The 21,524-nt window shown below is 39.0% G+C and overlaps 1 protein-coding gene across 3 annotated transcripts in view; it reads right to left on the bottom strand.

Moving 5' to 3' along the window:
• The window catches only part of CENPF (centromere protein F), a 68,283-nt gene that overhangs the window by 11,185 nt on the left and 35,574 nt on the right, over nt 1-21,524 (bottom strand). For 2 of the 3 annotated variants that reach the window (XM_073338916.2, XM_073338917.2), the window contains exons 9-13: nt 21,345-21,473; nt 18,921-19,043; nt 15,493-15,628; nt 10,284-13,846; nt 2,797-5,106 (exon numbers count right to left, since the gene is read on the bottom strand). In XM_073338916.2, the coding sequence (XP_073195017.1) occupies nt 2,797-5,106; nt 10,284-13,846; nt 15,493-15,628; nt 18,921-19,043; nt 21,345-21,473 (6,261 nt within the window). The remainder of the gene's footprint in view (nt 1-2,796; nt 5,107-10,283; nt 13,847-15,492; nt 15,629-18,920; nt 19,044-21,344; nt 21,474-21,524) is intronic. The other variant, XM_073338918.1, reaches the window with a different exon arrangement.

The raw sequence follows: 21,524 nt of genomic DNA on the forward strand, positions 1-21,524 counted from the left end.
CATCTAGTCTGACCTCCTGCACAACGCAGGCCACAGAATTTCACCCACCACTCCTAAAAAAGACCCCACACCTATATCTGTGCTATTGAAGTCCTCAAATTGTAGTTTGAAGACCTCAAGGAGCAGAGAATCCTCCAGCAAGTGACCCGTGCCCCATGCTACAGAGGAAGGCGAAAAACCTCCAGGGCCTTCCAATCTGCCCTGGAGGAAAATTCCTTCCCGACCCCAAATATGGCGATCAGCTAAACCCTGAGCATATGGGCAAGATTCATCAGCCAGATACTACAGAAAATTCTTTCCCGGGTAACTTGGATCTTACCCCATCTAAAAACCCATCACAGGCCATTGGGCCTATTTACCATGAATATTTAATTACCAAAACCATGTTATCCCATCATACCATCTCCTCCATAAACTTATCGAGTTTAATCTTAAAGCAAGATAGATCTTTTGCCCCCACTACTTCCCTCGGAAGGCTATTCCAAAACTTCACTCCTCTGATGGTTAGAAACCTTCGTCTAATTTCTAATCTAAATTTCCTAGTGGCCAGTTTATATCCATTTGTTCTTGTGTCCACATCGGTACTGAGTTTAAATAATTCCTCTCCCTCTCTGGTATTTATCCCTCTGATATATTTATAGAGAGCAATCATATCTCCCCTCAACCTTCTTTTAGTTAGGCTAAACAAGCCAAGCTCCCTGAGTCTCCTTTCATAAGACAAGTTTTCCATTCCTCGGATCATCCTAGTAGCCCTTCTCTGTACCTGTTCCAGTTTGAATTCATCCTTCTTACACATGGGAAACCAGAACTGCACACAGTATTCCAGGTGAGGTCTCACCAGTGCCTTATATAACGGTACTAAAACCTCCTTATCCCTACTGGAAATACCTCTCCTGATACATCCCAAGACGACATTAGCTTTTTTCACAGCCATATCACATTGGCAGCTCATAGTCATCCTATGATCAACCAATACTCCAAGGTCCTTTTCCTCCTCCGTTACTTCTAGTTGATGCGTCCCTAGCTTATAACTAAAATTCTTGTTATTAATCCCTAAATGCATGACCGTACACTTCTCACTATTAAATTTCATCCTATTCCTATTACTCCAGTTTACAAGGTCATCCAGATCCTCCTGTAGGGTATCCCTGTCCTTCTCTAAATTAGCAATACCTCCCAGCTTTGTATCATCTGCAAACTTTATTAGCACACTCCCACTTTTTGTGCCCAGGTCAGTAATAAAAAGATTAAATAAGATTGGTCCCAAAACTGATCCTTGAGGAACTCCACTGGTAACCTCCCTCCAACTTGACAGTTCACCTTTCAGTAGGACCCGTTGTAGTCTCCCCTTTAACCAATTCCCTATCCACCTTTCAATTTTCCTATTGATGCCCATCTTATCCAATTTAACTAATAATTCCCCATGTGGCACAGTATCAAACGCCTTACTAAAATCTAAGTAAATTAGATCCACTGTGTTTCCTTTATCTAAAAAATCTGTTACTCTCTCAAAGAAGGAGATCAGGTTGGTTTGGCACGATCTACCTTTTGTAAAACCATGTTGTATTTTGTCCCATTTACCATTGACTTCAATGTCCTTAACTACCTTCTCCTTCAAAATTTTTTCCAAGACCTTTCCAGTGGAACAGTTTTCAAATACAAAGTATGAAGGAAAGGGAAAGAACAGTGAGCTCATCTTCATTCTGTATTAGAGGAGAATATTAACAGAGTATTAAATTTCCTAAAATGTTGGAGCCAGAACCTCAGTTGCTTTAAACTGGCAGAGATCCATGGACTTCAATGAAGATACACAGATTTACACCAGCTGAGCATCTGGCCCTCAAACTTGGAAAAGTCAATTCCTCATACAGTAACGAACTTGGCTGTTTTCCCTCTGTTCCTGAAGATTATTCATCTTTCTGACTGCTTTTTCCGCAGACTACCTTTACTCCCCTCCCCCCCCCCGTGTCCCCCAATGTTAATTTCATTGTCCTTTCTCCTCTTCCCTTCTCAGGGAAGAGAAAGATTCTGGCATTACACTTACTCTTCCTCACGCGCTCTCTCCTGTTTCTCTAGCTCTGAGTCATCTCTCCACAGCCTAGTGGCAGTCTCCAGCTCTATAACCCTCCCGGAATACCTTGATCCAGGATACATTTTAAAAGGGACATTTGTTAAATAGGCAATAAGAATCTGATTCAAAGCCCAATGAAGTCAATAGGAGTCTTCCCATCGACTTCCATGGACTCTGACTTGCGCCCTAAAGCTGCCAACGATACCACATATACAAAAACCCTAAATACAAAACACACACAGCTTTCAGTAGGTCTGTGGGTATAGGCAAACAAACACCTACATTGCATACACATTACCTGGTAAGTGAATGCATATCTGTTAGTGCATACACCCAAAATCTTCGTAGACTTGCAAGTGCACACATACAATCTTATGGCTTTTCTACATTGAGGAATTAATTCAGATTATGGTAGGGTATGAATTTATAGTGGCATAGTTATTCCTGATTAACTCCCTGCAAGGATGATCTTATTCCAGAGTAAAAGTATCCACATAGGGAGTTAATCACAAATAGCTATTATAGAACAACTCAGTGTGAGACAAACATTCACTGAAAATCAGACCTATTGTTTCCACAGCACCACAAATTGTCGTCAGTGATTACTGTACAACCCTCAGTTTAAACTCGTCTGGACTTTAATTTGTCAAGGAAGCGGTCAGCCCAGAGGACTTTCTATCTCCATTCTTACAAAGAGGGCTGTACAATAGCTTAAATTGAATTACCTTTTCAACAAGAGCATTTTTTTCAGACAGTGTGGACTCCAGCTCCTTTTCAAGATCTTTATGAGTTGCTTTTAGATTTTCTAGGATAGTCTGCAAAATTTCATTATTAGATAGACGTTGAACCTTCTGCTTCAATTCAGCTATCAAATTCTGCAGCCCTTCTTTTTCCTGCTTCCAGCATTCACGTTCACTTTCTGCATGTGACAGCTGTACAGAAAGCTGCTCTACATTTTTAATCTTCTTTTGTAGCGCACCATTTTCTTGGATCTTCTCATCCAGGGTTTGTTTACAGTCTGCAAGTTCCTGTACAAATGCTTCCAGTGATTGTTCTAGTTTGGTACTGATGTTTCTTACTTCCTGAAGTTCTAGTAATAGTTGTGTTTTATCATGTTCAAGACAACCCACTTGATAAATTAAGTCTTGTTCTTTTGCCTTACAAATTTCTAGTTCATTGAAAGAAAGCTTTATTTCCTCACTTGCATTTTTCAGCTGAGATTTTATCAATACCGTGACATTTTCAGACTCTTCTTTAATTTGCATATTTTCTTTCTCCTTTTCTTCCAGCAGTCTTACAATGTTAGAGTTAGAAGATTCTAATTCAGATATCTTTTCTTGCTTTTCTTGTAGTTCTTTAGTCAAACCTTCTTTTTCTGACCTGAAGGCACTGACTGCTAATTCTAAACTTTTCAACCTTTCAGCCATCTCTTCCATCTCAATTTTTAATGTTTCTGTCTCTGTGTTAGCAGTCTCTGCCTGAAGAATTGCACCTTCTAGATTTTCTTCTGACATCTGCAATTCTCTTTCAAGCTTCTCAGTTTTGTCCAGAAGAAAGTCTGCTTTCCGTTCACTCTCTTTCAGTTTTTCAACTGTGTGGCGCTTTTTCTTCTCATCAGATTCTATTTTCATTTTCAACTTCTCAATTCCGTATCGCAGTTGATCCACCTCTTCTTGTGTTGAGTTCAGTCTAGCAGCAAGTTCGCCCTTTTCAATTAATGAGCCTTCCAAAGTTTTGGAAAGCTTAGAGTTTTCCATTTCTGATTCACTTAACTTAGTCTGCAACATTTCAGGCTCCCCTAGAATCAATTTTTTTTCCTCCTCCAGATCCTGCATTTGGTTTTGCAACTTTTCTTTTTCTAATGTGAGAACCTCTGCATCCTTTTCCACATTCTGCAATTGCTGCACAAGATAGTCTTTTTCCCTTGATAACTGATCTACATCAGATTTTGTGGTCTGAAGCAGTTTGGTTTGTGTCTTAGCTTCAGCCTCTAATATCCTGATAAATTCAGTAGCATCTACTTTATTTGACTCTAGCTCTTTTATTTTCTCCTGCAGTGTTTGATACAATTGATCCAACTCCTCTTTGTTCTCTGACAAAATGCTCAGTTCTTGACTGAGTTGGTTTCTCTCCCTTGTGATTACAGCAAGTTGCTCTTGAAGAGTTGAAATAGTTTTCAGTTTATTTTCACTGTCTTTTTCTAACTGCTGATTTTTTCTCTCAAGTTCCTCTATGTTACCTTCTATGGACAGGGCATGGTTCTCAATGTTCTCTTTCTCAGATTTTGTTCTCCTCAATTCGTTTTCAGACTGAAGGAACTTCTCATGCCAGTCTCCTTTGGTCATTTCTAAGTCCTCCAGCATGTCTGTTACATCAGATAATCTAACTTTGTACACGTCCAGGTCAGACTTTGCTTTGTCAAGTTCTTTTTCTAGAATCATAACTTTATAAGCTATCTGGTGCTTATCAAAAGAAACAGATTCAAGTTTCTCATTTAAGTCCGAGTTTTCTTTTTTAAGTACTAGAACTGTTTTTTCTAGTTCTGCATAAGCAGTTACCTTTGCAGTTAGTTCTGTATGCTGCAAATCCAACCTTGAGTTTAATTCTTTGATTTCCATGAGCAGAGCATCAACCTTTTTATTGCTTTCTTCTATGCCATGGAGCAGCTTCAGGTTTTCACTAGATGTCTGCTTTATCTGTAGCTGAAGAGTTTCAATTGTTACCTGATTTTCCAAGAAATCCAGAGGTGTTAGAGATATGTTGTGATTGGAAAATGATGATTCACTGTGGCAGTCTGTCTTTTTCTCCGATGTATTTCTATATTCAGTCTCAGAGATCAGTTTTGCTGGACATTCTTCTGCAGATCTTGCTTCCGTGACCTCAGCTACATTTTCACATTCAGAGTTCTTTTCTATAGTAATTTGTTCACATAGTCTTATCTCAGGTTTCTCTCGCTTGGGTGCCAAGTTTTCATTAGGCAAACTATGCACTTGCAACGGATGCACGCCGTTATTTTCTTGTTCATTAGGAGAAGTCTGCAATTAGTAAAAATCAGTGAAAATAAGAGTGAGTCTACAAAGAACACAGAGAAATTTCTTACCTGGTAATTTTCCGCTAGCAACTTCTCTTGTTCCTAACAAATCGGTAATGTCACTCACCTGTGCAATTTGATCCAGTATTGTTGCTGGAGGCTACAGGATCAAGTCTCACCCTTCAACTCAGGCCATTACAAGAGTTATTCCAAAGATATAGGAAAACTCTCGCAAACTATAACTAACCTTAAGACAACCTGAAATTATAATAACTAATCTTAAAATGATTATATATTTAAATCTCCCTTTAGAAAAAATATTCCAATTTTTTATAAATTGTGTCATGTTCATTTATCAGATAAGGACAGTGGGCTGAATGAAGAGATGCTACTAGTAGAAAGAAAATGATCAGGTAAGAAATTTCTAGGGCTGTCGATTAATCATAGTTAACTCACACGATTAAATTTAAAAAATTAATCACGATCAATCACAGTTTTAATTGCACTGTTAAACAATAGAACACCAATTGAAATGTATTAAATATTTTTGGATGTTTTTCTACATTTTCAAATATATTGATTTCAATTACAACACAGAATACGAAGTGTACAGTGCTCACTTTACATTATTTTATTACAAATATTTGCACTGTATAAATGATAAACAAAAAATAGTATTTTTCAATTACCTCATACAAGTATCGTAATGCAATCTCTTTATCGTGAAGTGCAACTAACAAATGTAGATTTTTTTTGTTACATAGCTGCACTCAAAAACAAAACAATGTAAAACTTTAGAACCTACAAGTCCACTCAGTCCTACTTCTTGTTCAGCCAATGGCTTACACAAACAAGTTTGTTTACATTTACGGGAGATACTGCTGCCTGCTTCTTATTTACAATGTCACCTGAAAGTGAAAACAGGTGTTTGCGTGGCACTTTTGTAGCCAGCCTTGCACGGTATTTATGTGCCAGATATGCTAAACATTTGTGTGCCCCTTCATGCTTCAGCCACCTGTAGCAGGGTGGTCACCTGCTCCTGCCCTTAGGGGCTTAAAACAGTCCAGGAGAGGGTTGTGGCTGGGGGCAAGCAGCTCCTGGGCTGATTGGGGAAGCAGCCTCAGTTGTGGCCACGCCCCAATCAGAGTTCAGCTGGCCCTCATAAGAGGGCAGTGGGCTAAGAGCTTGCTCTCTCTGCCTTTAGAGGGAGAAGGGCCTGGCTGCTGGGGAGCATACCTATGTACCTAAGGTGGAGCAGGGCTGGGGGAAGGAAAGAGGAGGTGGGGAGCTCCAGCCTGGAAACCCCCCAGGCTGTGGCCTAGTATAAGGCCGAATAGGTACTGGGGTTGCAGGGGACAGCCCAAGGGTAGGCAGAGGCAGCAGGTCCAACCCCCCCCTTGCCTGTGATGAGTGGTTTGTACACTGCAGTCTGCCCCAGTGTGCGGGGGCTAGATGGTGACTGGCAGTAGCCAAAGACTGAGGTGAGGTAGGGATAGTGGGTGGGGGTTCCCCGGGGAGGGGAGACCCAGAGACTGTGGGGGTACTGCTAGGGGGCAGCACCCTGGGTAAAAGGGGCACCGGGGTCCAGGATGGACACGGGGGCCAGTGGCACGTGGGACAACGGCCTGCAGAGGGCGCTCCGGAGGCTGGAAGAGCTAATTCCCTGAGAGACCAGCAGGAGGTGCCACAGGGGTGAGTCTCGCTCTGTGACACCACTATTCTGGAGGACATGCTTCCACGCTGATGATGTTTGTTAAAAATATAGTGCATTAATTAAATTTGTGACTGAACATCTTGGGGAAGAATTGTATGTCCCCTGCTCTGTTTTAGCCACATTCTGCCATATATTTCTTGTTATAGCAGTCTCGGATGATGACCCAGCACATGTTGTTTGATTTACAAACACTGTCACTGCAGATTTGACAAAAATGCAACGAAGGTACCAATGTGAGATTTCTAAAAATAGCTACAGCACTTGACCCAAGGTTTAAGAATATGAAGTGCCGTCCAAAATCTGAGAGAGACTAGGTGTGGAGCATGCTTTCAGAAGTCTTAAAAGAGCAACACTCTGATGCAGAAACTACAGCACCCGAACCACCAAAAAAGAAAAATCAACCTTCTACTGGTGGCATCTGACTTAGAGGATGAAAATGAATATGCGTCAGATCATTACTGAGCAGAACCTATCATCAGCATGGATGCACGTCCTTTGGAATGGTGGTTGAAGCATGAAGGGAGATATGAATCTTCAGCGCATCTGGTACGTAAATACCTTGCAACGCTGGCTACAACAGTGCCATGCGAATGCCTGTTTTCACTTTCACGTGACATTGTAAACAAGAAGTGGGCAGCATTATCTCCTGAAAATGTAAACAAACTTGTTTCTCTGAGTGACTGGCTGAACAAGAAGTAGGACTGGGTGAACTTGTAGGCTCTAAAGTTCGACATTAAAAAAAAACAATGCAGTCTTTTGTACATAATTCTACATTTTTAAGTTCAACTTTCATGATAAAGAGAGTGCTATTATTAAGCACTATTATTAACAGCGTGATTAATTTTTTTAGTCGCTTGACAAGCCCTTGAAATTTCTCATTATGCTGAAGAACTTCTCTTCATTCATCACAAATGGGAAATAGCAAGCAGTGATTCACAGAAGTGTGTGTGGGAGGGAAAAAGGATAAATCAGAATTTTCAGTTTTGTTAGAATAGGACAGAATTAGGAGTTCACCCCATATAAAGCAAAAGCTTCATATTGAAGGAATTATTTCGGAATCAACCAAGGAGCAACCTACAAAAGGATGCCTCTGCAGAGAAATGGGAACCTACTTTGCAAATCTTCCTCAGATGACGCTGATACTTTTGTCCCACAATACCATTAGGGACCTTAGGGAGAGAGCCTTGATTCACTCAGTGAATGGTTTCTCAAATGCCTAGGGTGCCAACTAGTGAAGGATTTTAATATCTTGTCTGTAGCAACTTTGAAACCCCCAGGTCCTGCATTTTGGATGTCAAGAGATGATGAAGTGTACCCTGACATACTGAAAAACTGTACAGCACAAGTTGTGAGGTTGAGAAAGCTGGATGCTCTTTTTTCTGAGTGAGGGACCATAACCCTGGGGTCATCTTGCCTTCCAGGTATGCTCTTCACTATGTGAGATTTGTTCCTGTAGCAATCATCCAAGGGCCAAAGTGAAAACTGGGTTGGCTTAAAGTATGTTGCTTGTACTTACCTGCCCCAAAAGAGACATTTGGACAGGATCTGAGAATGACATGTCCACAAAAGGAATTTCTGGAGGCACATTGTGAAATCCCACTCAGAAGATAGTACCAATGCATGGCATCAGCAAACCTGGTCACTGGAGAAGGCTGGCTACAGGGTGACTGCTGCCAGGATACAACTGATGAGATGAAGTTTTGGGTCTTCGTAAATCTTTACCATAGTGGTAAATTTATAGTCAAAGCCATGCCTATTTTTAACCTGGTTTAACATCTAGTTTTAACTGGAAATGATGATCTCAAAGGAGGAAAGTATGAGAAACTAGATAGTTTATTATAGAGGTTTTTTTCAAGACACTGGTTTCCAGTGCTGAGAGTCATCTGGATCTGGGGTTTTTTTCTGTGTGGTGGTGTACATGGGGTACTTCCCCCAATTGTTTACAGAAGTGAGGTAGCGTAATCATCCTGATCTGGGGATTTCTCAACTAAGGAGGGATACTGAGACAAATGCTGATTGTTAGAATAGCCTGCTAGATGGCCCCAGGCGCTTGAAAGGGTTCTGTCTACACCCTCAGGCTGGCCAGGCAAGAACCCAGGTAAGTACTTCCAAAGAAAATTAGTACCACTTGGGGCTTTTTACTCAGTAAAGCAGGAGCCATTTTGAACATGGGAAGGGATTTCTCCTTGACACCTCTGTAATCCTGTGATGGTGCAGGTACATAAGGAATGGAATTCTTAAGTGCCTCTGTTCTGGGCACACACTGTCTGAAAGCTCCTTAGACTTCAACGCTGAGCAAGCCTATGGAGAGGAGGAGGAGACTCCAAACTCCTTTCCCTGGTAAAGCGTGCGTCCTTGACCTGATAGATGGACAGGAACAATTCCCACTCCATTGTGACCTAAAATTTGGGGCCCCTTCCCTGGTTGAAAGAGGGTCCCAGGCTGAAAAGCAGAGATAAACAATTTACATTACCCTGCCACCTCAGACAGGGCTTCACAGAAGTAACGTGTCTCTGCATGCCCAGATATACTGCAGGGTAGGAGGGTTCAGTGACACTGATACAGAGCACTCCAGGAGACCCGTATATAGGAGAAAACTCCAGCAAACGCATCCTAAGAGTGGGAAGGCAAGAGAAAATGTTTAAAGCCTGATGTTTATACAACCTGCTCATTAATTATACATATGACTTCCTTACAAAGGGGACAATTCCTTTTGTCTTTTTGGGACCCAGAGCATATGGAGTATCCAAGTGTTATTCCTGAGCAGGCTATGTGGGGTTCTCATCAACTAGAGAATCCTCATTCTCCTCATCAAGCCTTCTCACAATGGAATCAGGGCTTCAAATAGGTGTGTTATGTGTGCATGCATGGCACTAGTACGTTGGTCCAACAGAGCCCCATCCCCTCACAGAGCAAGGATTGGTGGCTTGTAGCAGCAGAACATAGGTCACCCTCTAAGGCCTGGTCTACACGGGGGGGGGGGGGGGCGGGGGAGGTATCACCGCTTTGTTACGAATGAGGAGAAAAGCTGGGCAGCAGAACAAACAAAATGTGCACATTTTACCATGTTTTCAAGTGTCCCGCTAAAGACCTCCTGTATCTTTGATAGCCAGAAGTTTATAAGATAACAGATTTAATAAGATTTCCATACTACTAATGAAGCAGTTATATCAAATGTTATATGAGAATAGATATTAAAAAGGACACAATTTAATATTTTTGCTCTTAAAAGCTTAAGTATAAAATGCCTTATTAAATGTCAGCAAAGGATACTGATATTGCTCTTATCCAGCATTGATAACAGAGACTGAAAATAACATGGCTTTGTTATTTTCTGTATTGTACCATTTCAACTAAGATATAGGACAAATCATTTTGAACAGTTTCCATTTTACCTAAGTGAACCTGGTTTTGGTTTTACTATAAATCAAATGAAAACAATGATGCACACAAAATTCCTTACTTACATCTTCAATATCTATGCATAGCAGGGAACGTGAACTTAAATCAAGGCCTTGTAGCTGGAGTCTTGCTACTTCTAGCTCCAGAGACAAGTGCTCAATCTGTTTCTTCTCTGCTGCCAGTTTATATTCCATCTCCATTGTCACATTACTCAGTTTTTGTTGCCACTGTTCATTGTCAGATATATTTTGCTTTCTGAGGTCATCTGATTCTTTCCTTTCAGAAATAATTAGTTGTTTTAGCTCTTGTATCTCATTTTTCATATTTTCACGAGACTGAAATTGCTCTTCAAAGCTCTTGATGGACTTTTCATATGTCTGACATATCATCTGAAGTTCTCTAATTTTACTCTCCAGATTAGATTTTCTATGTATAATGCTCTCTCTCTTTGCAATGAAGTCCAATGCCTGATCATTATGGGGCTCTTCAACTAAACTAATTTCTGTTTTATCTCCTAGAACAGATTCTTGAGAAATATTCAGCCAAATACTTTCTTCTCTCCATTTGCACAGATCGCTATCAAAGGACAACTCCAAAAGATTTGCTTCTGGAAAATATGGCATCTCATTAAGACATGATGGACAAAAGGTGGACTTGGTTTCCTCTAATTTAAATTCTCCATCTTTTTGGCGAGAAGTCACCTGCACTTCCACTGAATCAGCATTAACTTTATTCAGACTTGTTGACAATGCAGAATTTTCTGCCTTAAGAGTTTTAATACAGGACTGTAGCTCAGACACTTTGAAGATCATACTACAGTGTTGCTCATGTAAGATTTGATGCTCTCTTTGTAAAGACAAAATTTTCTCTTTTACTTCAGCAAAGTGCATTTTAACTTCTTTGTTGGACAGTTTTAAATCTTCATAGTTATAGTTAGGTTCAGTACTACATTCCAGAGATTTGAAAGACATTTGCTCATTATCAAAGTGTATTCCTACTTCATTTTCAACATTCTGATCCATTAATTCATCAGGAAAAATAGCTTTTTCATCTTTTAATATTTTAACTTCACTCACTATTTTTTCTACCTCTTCTGCCATTTTATCAGTAGTGGTGCATTCAGTTTTTGAGTCATTAAGTTCGGATGTTAACACTAACTTTTCAATCTGCAGCATTTCACACATTTTCTCCAATTCATTTAGTCTGTTCATTGTCGTCTGTAAAGAGGATACTAGTTGGACATCATCATTCTGGCTTGTCGTCAGCTCATGAAGAGCCAAAGAGTACTTTTCATCTATTTCTCTTTTAGAGTTGACCTGGGAATCAGCATCAACAACAGACTCCACTGATTGGTCATTCTTATCCACCACTATAAGCTTAGGATCTGGAGTTTCCAATCCTTCTTTAATAGTTTGTAATTCTTGCTGCATCCTCTCTTTTTCCTTTTCACTTTCCTCAAGTTTTCTTTCCACACTTTTTAAAGCAGCCTCCAACTGCATTACCTGTGTGCTGTAGTTTTCTACAGAGACTTCTCTGTCCTCAAGATCCATCTGAAGTAGCTCAAGTTTAACTTGATATTTATTCAGCTCGTTCTCTTTTTCTTCCATGGACACACTCAACTGTTCTGATGTAGGCCTTCTGTCATGAACTAAGTCACACGCTAGAGATTCATTCTTTGTTTTTATTACCTTGCTCATTTGCTCATTCTCTTGAAGCAAGGCGTTATGTTCTTCTTGCATTTTGTTTTGTTCTGCCCTGACATTTAACATTTCCTGTCTCAAACAATCCAACTCAGCTGAAGATACATTTTGGATGTGAGCAATCTCAGATTGTTTAAATTGCAACTCTGACTGCACTTTCTCAAGTTCCTGAATCAAATCTTTATTTTTTCCCTCTAAGGACACTAGTTTAGAGAAGAATTCATTACGCTCATCCCTAAGCTGTTTCTCTTGTCGTTCTGATTCTGCTTTACTCTCCTGAAAGTGACTTTTTTGCTGTCTTAAAATGCCTTCTGTGTTGGCATTTTTTTCTTCCATTGATTTGTATTTTCCTTGTAGATCTACAAGTTCTTTTTCAATTTCTTCATATCTTTCTATGAGTGACAGTCTTTCCTCCTTGTGTCTTCTGGATAACTCAGAAATGCTTTCCTCTCTTTCCTTTAAACTATTAGAAAAAATTATGTTTGTTTCTAGTAAGTCTACTTTTTCTTGTTCTAAAGCCTTGTTAATGCCCTTAAGGGTTCCATTTTCTTCAGTAAGGTCCTCAATTTCTTTTTCACGTAAGGAAAGCATTGTAGACATGTCTTTTTTCTTGAAATTCCATGCGTCACACACAAGTTGTAGCTGCTTTACTGAATCCTCAAGCAATTTATTATTTATTTTTAAATCCCAAATCTCTGCTTGTTGAGTTTCTAATTCTTTGTTCAAAGTGTGCAATTGCTTGTCCTTTTCCTCAAGGGCAGCTAATGTTTTATCAACACAATCCTGCTGAGCAGAAGTATCCCCTTGCAAGTTACGAATATGGTTTTTAGTCTCTGTCACAAAACTTCCATGCATCTGTTCTGCTTCAACTAGCTTTTTTTCTGTCTCACCTTTGATTTCTACCAGCTTTTCATAGGGTTTCTGCAAAAGTGACTTAAACTGCTTTTGAGCCATTAATGAAATCTCAAGAGAAGAGACCTGATCTTGTAGGATTGACATATCCTGTCGATCATTTTTATCTGTTTCTAGGACAGCTTTTGCACAACGGTCTTCCCAATCCTCACTGATTGTTCCAGGTTCTCTCATTAATACATCTGTGATGGAATTTTTCACTGGAAGTTGTTCTTCACCACCCAAAACAGTCCTGCAATGTTTATTCTGTAAATGTAGTTCTCCGTCTTCTGTTACTTCAGAAATATCTTTTGATTTTACAAGATAGCAAATTTTCTCATATTTACCATGCAACTCATGATAACATTGATCCTTTTCCAGTACTTCATTTGCTGCTAACTGTAGCTTTTGTTCTAGAATTTCAACTTGGTTGGTGAGCGGAGATATTTTCCAGGTCATATTTTCTATTTCTTTCCGATATTTTTGATCTGAACATTCCACTTTTTGTTGAAGTTCATCATAAGATTTTTTCTGTACCTCTAGTTTTTCACTTTTATATTCCACCATGTCTCTGAGATTTTTAATCTCTAAACTATATTTTTCTTTCTCATTTACCATTATTCTGACAGTCTCACTACTTTCATTACTTTTAACTTGTTGAATCTTGAGAAAACTTTCCAAGTCATTAATTTTGCTCAGCAATTCTTCCTTTTCAGACTCAAGCTTATTCACAAGTTGTTCATTTTCATTTTTCCATTGAGAAAGAATAGTAAACTCCTTTTTTAGTTCTTCACATTCTCCCTCCTTTAATCCAACAACTTTCAGCAAGGCTTCTGATTCCTTCTCCATTTTACTTATCTTACTGTTTAGTTCCTCAGTATGGCTTTCTCTTTGCTTCAGCAGATGTTGAATGGAGTCTCGTTGCTTTTCCAGATCAGCTATAGCTAATTTCAATTTCTCCAAAGTGAGAGAGGCATCTTGTTTGTTGAGTTTCTCTTGGAGTATCTTTAGGTCTTCTTCCTGAGACAAACTCTTATCTATAGTAATAAAATAATTAAGTGGTTAATTTGTGAAAGCAAACTATGTCAAATATGCAATAGTAGCTTTTATGGGTAACACCATAAAATGGCAATATTGACATTTTTCAATTTTTCACCTAGCAATAAATTTTCTTAGAATTTCAGAATATAATTACATATGTGTTCCAAAACTGCCTTTATTCCCAAACCATGAAATTGTATAGCTGAGACAATTTCAGCATTGCCAGAATTCAGTTTTGCAGAAAGAACATACTGCTGCTAGTCAAATTGCTCTATGCTTCACAGTTGTATCTCTGTTTCTACAGCCCATTTTTACTGAGGTCTGATGGCTTGTACTCTGAAACGCATGGTTGACAGGTAACAGTACCAGATGAAGAATTTTGGTGCCCTATTTGTCCATTTTCCCGTCTTCAAGATCCAGAATATATAAAAATAATCAAGGTGTTTGATGGACTGATTTATGAAGTAAAATTAAGAGATGCAGACAATACAAGAGATTTCCTGTATTGCAAAGAGAATTCTATTGAATAACACCAACTTACCATATAAAACAAGACCACGCATTCCCTTCCAACAGGACAAGGAAAATTCAATGTCTCCAAGACCCCAGAATTTGGCGATTCAAAGGGGGAAAAAAGGTATAACTAGAGAGGATAATCAGAGACTAATTAGAGAGGAAGAACTGTCCGGGGGTTAAAGGTGACAGCCTAGGACTCTGGGCACCCACATTCACTTATGTTTCAATTAGGACAAGTTATTGTTGGTTGCAGTGCAGAGCTACAGCACAAACATCTTCTGACTTATTTTTTTGTTCATAACTATTCCCTCCAGAAAACTGAGATAATGCTATCTTTTGACACCTTACTAGAGGTAGAGTAAGAACCACAGATATAAGATAGTGAAAGCAAGAAAATGGACTTAGAAGGCATTACATTTTATTAGCTAGCCAAAAGTGCTGCCACATGCCAGAAATAAGATCAAAACACAAAGCAGTTATTTGGGTGGACTCATGGATTGGAAAGTGCAGAAATACTGATTAAAATGGGAGCAGGACTGGTTCCATAAATTTAATTTTGAAATCTCATTAAGTGAGGTTAGACTTCTACAGAGATAAGCAGGAGCAGTCTCCTTTTCAATGACTATTTAGCAGAATTACCGGTTCTCTTAAACCATAGTATGCAAAATGCATTTTCCCAACAAAATATACAAATGTAGGGAAAAGTCAAATTAGGGCTCAGCAGGTAATATTTCATCACATTTTAGCTTGATGGAGTCCATATTCAAGCTAAAGAATAATAATTTGAGGTGTATTTGTTTGCTTGGGATTTTAAAAACACAGGAGCACATTGTAGTATTTAATTTGCTGACCATATAGTTTTGTTTGGGACATATTTATTCCTCATTTTAAATACCTTTAAAACCATATAATTTTATGAGTTAGAATATCTGTATAAAAAAGTTCCATCTCAGTTTGGAAAGAAAATTGCATGTATTAGCTAAAAGTTAATTTAACTATATCACACAGTGGGAACTTTTTTCCCTTGGGTATGCTTCAAATCACCATTTATAATGAGGTTTACAGATCCTCCACGCTAAAGTAATGGTTTGTAATAGAATTTAATAGGTAGAAATCTGTAACTCACTTTTCATCTCTTCAGCATAATTCTGGCTCTCCTTTAGAAACTGTTTGGCTGTTTTTAGTTGTTCTTCCAGCTGATGGATTTCTCGTGACTTTTGATCAGACTGGCAGCGAAGTAGGTTTTTTTCCTTCTTCATTTCCTACAACAAAACATTAGTTACAAAACAGTTGATTAAGTCAATAAACTTAGAGTAGTGTAATGTGGTATACTACCCATCTGAGTCCCATAAAGACTCTGGAAAGTTGGGCCTTGGTTTCCGCTGGCACAGATCACAGCAGTACTTAAGTGGCTCAGGGTATGGAACTAGGGAGCTGCAACCAGTTCTCTGTTGCCTGCCCATAGCAGATCTTGACACCGGATAGAATCCAGCCCACAAAAACTGAGTCAGTGAAGTTAAGTGACTTGCCCAAAGCCACAGAGTGGAGTCAATTTCACTGCCAGTATCAGAACTCAGGAGAAGTTTCCAGTTCCAGCTCCTGTTCTCAGACCACCCATCTCTCAGTGTGGATGATTCAAATATATGAAATTGCTCGTCAGTAAGATAGATGTAAAGTATTATTAGTCAGTAATACCTGGGGGTTCAGGATAGTACATTTTCTAAGTATCTTTTTTCCAAATAAGTTAAGAAAAGTTAAAATACCCCATACAACTATGTCCTACCTGGGAACTTAAATAAAAGTTATTTCCTTCCACCCAAACTCCTGCATTGCTGGGTAACAGATGGCATGGCATTGGTGGGACTCTATTGGACGCAAGCCATCGTTTATTCATCTACTTACTACTAGCAGATGGGCACCAGTGCACAGAAGCCAAATTCAAGAAAAGGCAGGGTCTGGATGGAAAACAAATTAAAACCTTGCTGCACAGCAGGTCTGTATTTTCAGCTATTTAAACAAGTCACCCAAAGAACATAAATAAAACAGTGGCTGCTTCTAGTTATTTTCCTTTCCTCTCACAACTTCCTAGTCCAAAATATTCAACTGTTATACCGAAACACACACACACTCTCTGCTATCAATCACTCTAAAACACACAGGTGTCAAGAGACACAATTTTCAGGCAATGCTGATGTATGACAAATGTTTCAAAGCTGTATGAATTCTGAGCTTCCTGTGTTCAAAATACCAATGAAATTCAAGGGGTTTAAATGGCTAAAACACCCGCCCCTCTTGCTGTGACTTTGCACAAGTGGCTCTGATTAAGAAACATTCAACACAAACCTGGAACAAACAACCTAACATAGCTGCAAAAAAATCCCATGCTCTGATGCTGGACTTTCACAAAATCATTTGCAAGAAATGCATTCTCCCACCTTAATCTGGTAAGGCTACATCTCATCATTTGGGATTACAATTTGGCCTCAAATCACATAGGCCTTCATTAACTCCTGGTTGAATAAATGAAATCCAATGTATTTAGACTTGACTGCATCAGCCCTGAAAAATCTGCAACAGTTACAGAACACAGCAGCATACCTTCTCAGTAATACAGGTTCACCTGAGTACATCAGTCCTATGCTTCACTCACTCTCTGATTCCCCAACAGAACACTGAATCAAGACTCAAAGTTATTTTCAAAGCTACAAAGAACATGGGCCCAAAATACCATCTTACTCTCTCAGACTTCAGTAGCTGTGTTCAAGAACAACTGTCTACACATCAGCAGTAAAACTAGCATATGCAGGAGACAGGGCTTTTTCAGGAGCTGGCCCAATACTATGAAACTGACTCCTGCAAAAACTTAGAATGACAACATACATCACCATTTTTTCATATTTACTCCCCGCCACACACCCCCTTTACCCTCTAGGACAGTGGTTTTCAACCTCTTTTCCATTTGCAGACCCTAGAAAATTTCAGATGGAGGTGCAGACCCCTTTGGAAATCTTAGACATAGTCTGTGGACCCCCAGTGGTCCACAGACCACAGGTTGAAAACCACTGTCCCATTGTAACGACAACCTTTCAAGGACCCCTTAGATAGTCTGTGAACTCCCAGGGGTTTGTTGACCACAGGTTGAAAACCACTGCTCTGGGGTATATGGGAGAAATAGAAACCTCAAATGACAGATTCTAGTCACCTTAATTATTCTTAAGTCTGGAAAGCATTCAGATACAACAGCAATTGGCACAATATAGGAACTTAAAAAACAACAATCTCTGATGTTCCTTCTATGACTATTCAGAGCTCTCTTCCCTTTCATTTTCCTTCTAACTACAAATTAAAGAAAAAATCTTTTAATTTTTTTAAAATCAAAACTTACAGCCAGATCCTTGCAGTGTAAATTGGAATAACTTTATTGATTTCAATGGAGCTACGCTAATATATGCCAAGTCAGGATCTGGCTTCATAGCTAGAATTTTGTTGATAATGCTGGTCTATAGTGCTTACAATAGTAAAAATGTACTTGTTTTGGTTGTTAGCAAAGCAAATATAACTAAAAAGACATGTAATGGAACATTATACTGGAGGAGCAGACTTACCCATGTGAATGCAAAGAGGCAAAGAGTTTGGCAGTACCTCCCAGGGATTCATTATTTATACAAATCGTTTTGGGGATTTTCTCTTGCTTTAAATTGATTGTGTGACCAAAAAAGTACCCATTCCACCATGAAATCTTGGAATTAGGCAAAACACATATCTTAGGAAGCAGCTCATGATTCCAGAATTTCCAAATGAACTCAAACAGATATTTAAAATGTTTTATTTTTAGGACTAAACATAGAAAGAGTCTCTTGAACCATACTACATAATTAGATTAGACAAATAACTCCACATGAACTCCACCTTAATATGCAAACTAGATATCATTAACTTGGGTTTGAATAGAGACTGGGGGTGGCTGGGTCATTACACAGATTGAATCTATTTCCCCATGTTAAGTATCCTCACATCTTCTTGTCAACTGTCTAAATGGGCCATCTTGATTATCACTACAAAACCTCTTACAGTCGGTATGGCTACTTCCACCTTTTCATGTTCTCTGTATGTGCATATATATATCTTCTTACTAGATGTTCCATTCTATGCATCCGATGAAGTGGGCTGTAGCCCACGAAAGCTTATGCTCAAGTAAATTTGTTAGTCTCTAAGGTGCCACAAGTTCTCCTGTTCTCTTTCCACATGAACTGTAACCCTATCTGTAGTATGCTGGGGCAAAATTATTTTTTTAAACCCTGACCATACAAACAATTTTGCGCATGGGGTTAGTCCACATGGAATCAACTGCAAAAACTGCAAGATCAGGGCCTTATTTTGTATCACAACTATAAGACAGTATCAAAACACAACTTCTGGTGGAAATATACTATTCTCCAACATACAGCTTGCAGAGTTCCCCTGTGAGTAAGTAAGGCATATATGGGGCACCAGTTCTTACTGATTCCCAGTTTAAATTATTAATTATTCCAGTTGCCCCTCTGATTTATTTACCTCAAAGTTTCTCCTCATGTCATTTTCCTTTGACTGGTTTGCTAGTAAAGCCTGTTCTGCTCTGCACAGCTTCTGTGTAAGCTCACTGGAGTTGTTTTCCAAACGTTGTTTCACTGCTATTGCCTATGAGGAAAACACATCACATTTTATTTGTAGTCATATTTAATCTATTTTAAAAAACTAAAAATTCCTGATGTCCCTTTAATGATGAGCTCCGAAGATATGTCATAAAACAAATAAAGAATAAGCTACGTTCTGCTTCCTCTTACAGAAAGAGAAGTCTGAAGTAACTGTTAACTTCAGTGTTGTACAACTAAGAGCAGAATTTGGCCCTAAACCTTGAAACTCAGCATGATGGCTTTAAAAAAATGCAATTAAAAATAGCCCAGATATCTGAAACATCCATCCTCCTTTCACTGCCCAATCCCGGGGTCTAGATTTTGTATTTCCCTCACAAAAGTTCAAGTAACCATACCAAAAACAGTACATGTTAAGGTAACACAAATCTTTAATTCAAGACTGGGCAAGGATATGAAAAATATTTTCAGGCAAATTTTCAATAATATAGTTGTAATGTATAAATATATTCATAATTTAAGCTATATTTATAGTACAGTATGTTAATCATTGGGAATCCTAACCAGTGCTTTCTTTTAAGTTCAATCATAAGGGCAGCAGATTTAACACTTGCTCTCAACTTTTATAAAGTAACATACTTTGTCAAAGGAAGCACCTATTAGGTTTAGAAGATGCTTCCCCATTCCCACTTAGTCCTCCTCAACTGCTCATTTGAGAGGTAACATTTAGGTGTTGGACTGATGATCAGCTATCACCAAATGTGCCATTGAACAGCCAACAAATGGAAAGGATCAATACCAAACTAGACTCAATGCTGTATAATCCAAATACCAAGAGATTGACAAATTACTCTACCTTTTCCACTTACTATATATTCAAGGAATAGATTACATGTTCTTAAAACCCAGTATTTGTACACCTTAATTTTCTGCATTTATGGACCAACAAAGACATTCAGCTTGCACCTCTGTCTCCATAACTACAGTCTTCGGGGGTAAGGGAAATTAGTGTAGTGCTATCCTCTACCTTAAGTTTATCTTATGACTTTATACCACTATCGAAACCAGAAACTTAAAAGGATCATAACGGTAACACCACCAAATTCTAACTGGTTTTCAACCTTTTTTATCTGTTTTATATCTGTCACAATAGCTCTATAGTACTCCAAATTAAAAAGGAAGTACATTTATTACCAACATCAAGAGGAAAAAAATGAGAATGAAATCATCTAGTTCCATTCTAGAAAGGAGCACGCTTTTCTGGATAAAAATCTATAGACATCCAAGTTTCGGTATGAATCTAGTGTTTAAAGAGTAAACATGGAAAAAAGAGTATGTGTAGAGAAAATACTAACCACCTCTGTAGAAAATGTTTGATTAATGTGCTCAGACAGCTAGGATGACACATAGCTATGCAGGACAGCTATCATGGACAAATTTAGAACCTCTGTATTAAGTCAGTGTAGACCGTGTGTATCATAAATCATAAATAAAAAAGCAGTTTTCTGCTAAAGAGTGTGGGTGGAGAAAAAGCAGCGCTCAAATCAGAACAAGGCTAAAGGGAACTGTTGCAGGACATTACGCCCAGACTGCCTTTGGGCCCATCTGTTACCTCAGTTTACCTTCAATCTTTCATCAAACCAGCTGTCATGTGGCGATTTTACAGTAGTGCTCTCTTCCAGTTTGGTTTATTATCATAACACAATACTCAAACATACTCTTACCAGCCTCAATTATTCCTTTCAGTTTATAATGCCTCATAAGTTTTTCCAGGTCTTTATCAGAGCATGCCCATCCTTGTAGTCCAACCTCTCTCCTAGCTGCGACTTCTTCATCCTGCAGGTCCATCAATGGAGGCTTATCCCTGCAGTTTCCAGTTCCTTGCAAATCTCTTCCCCCAAAAGTCTTCTGCCTTGGAGTTCTGGAAAATTTTCACCTGCCCTCTTCACAGGCTACCTGCCTGGGAGCTAAGGAGCGAGTAGGTCTCTGAACTTTTGGGGCGGGGGAGTGTCTCTTTCTTGAATGGCCACAGGCTGCCCTTTTACATGCCAGCAGGCCTAGTTTAAATGCATGCTTCTGTATTGACCCTTGTATTTATTCCCATCATACAGGGAGATGCGCTAAACCTGACAAAAGGTGCAGCTGTGCCCCAGTCTTTTAATGGGCCAACTCACCCTGTGACAGGAGCATACCGCAGCTTGCTCTGACCTTTGATGTATTTAGTTGCACTTAAATATTAGTCATGTATATATCTTTAAACACAGAAAAGAGGACAGTTAAATTTTACTTAAAATAAAAACTCAGCATCACCCTTCCATTTGAATAGTTCAGATATTAAAAATCCTACTTTGTCAAGTTCTGCCCGTAGAGCATTGTAGTCATTCTTGGCTTGCTGCAAGTCCTGGTTCAGTTTGGCTTTTGTCTGGTTGCACTGCTGATCCACTGTCTGTAAGGAATGTTGCTGACGAAACAGTTCCTAGAAATTTAGATGTTGGGGTTGGGGGCAGAAACACACGTTTCTCCTCAA

The sequence above is a fragment of the Lepidochelys kempii genome, chromosome 3 (genome assembly GCF_965140285.1).
Source record: "Lepidochelys kempii isolate rLepKem1 chromosome 3, rLepKem1.hap1, whole genome shotgun sequence".
NCBI lineage: Eukaryota > Metazoa > Chordata > Testudines > Cheloniidae > Lepidochelys > Lepidochelys kempii.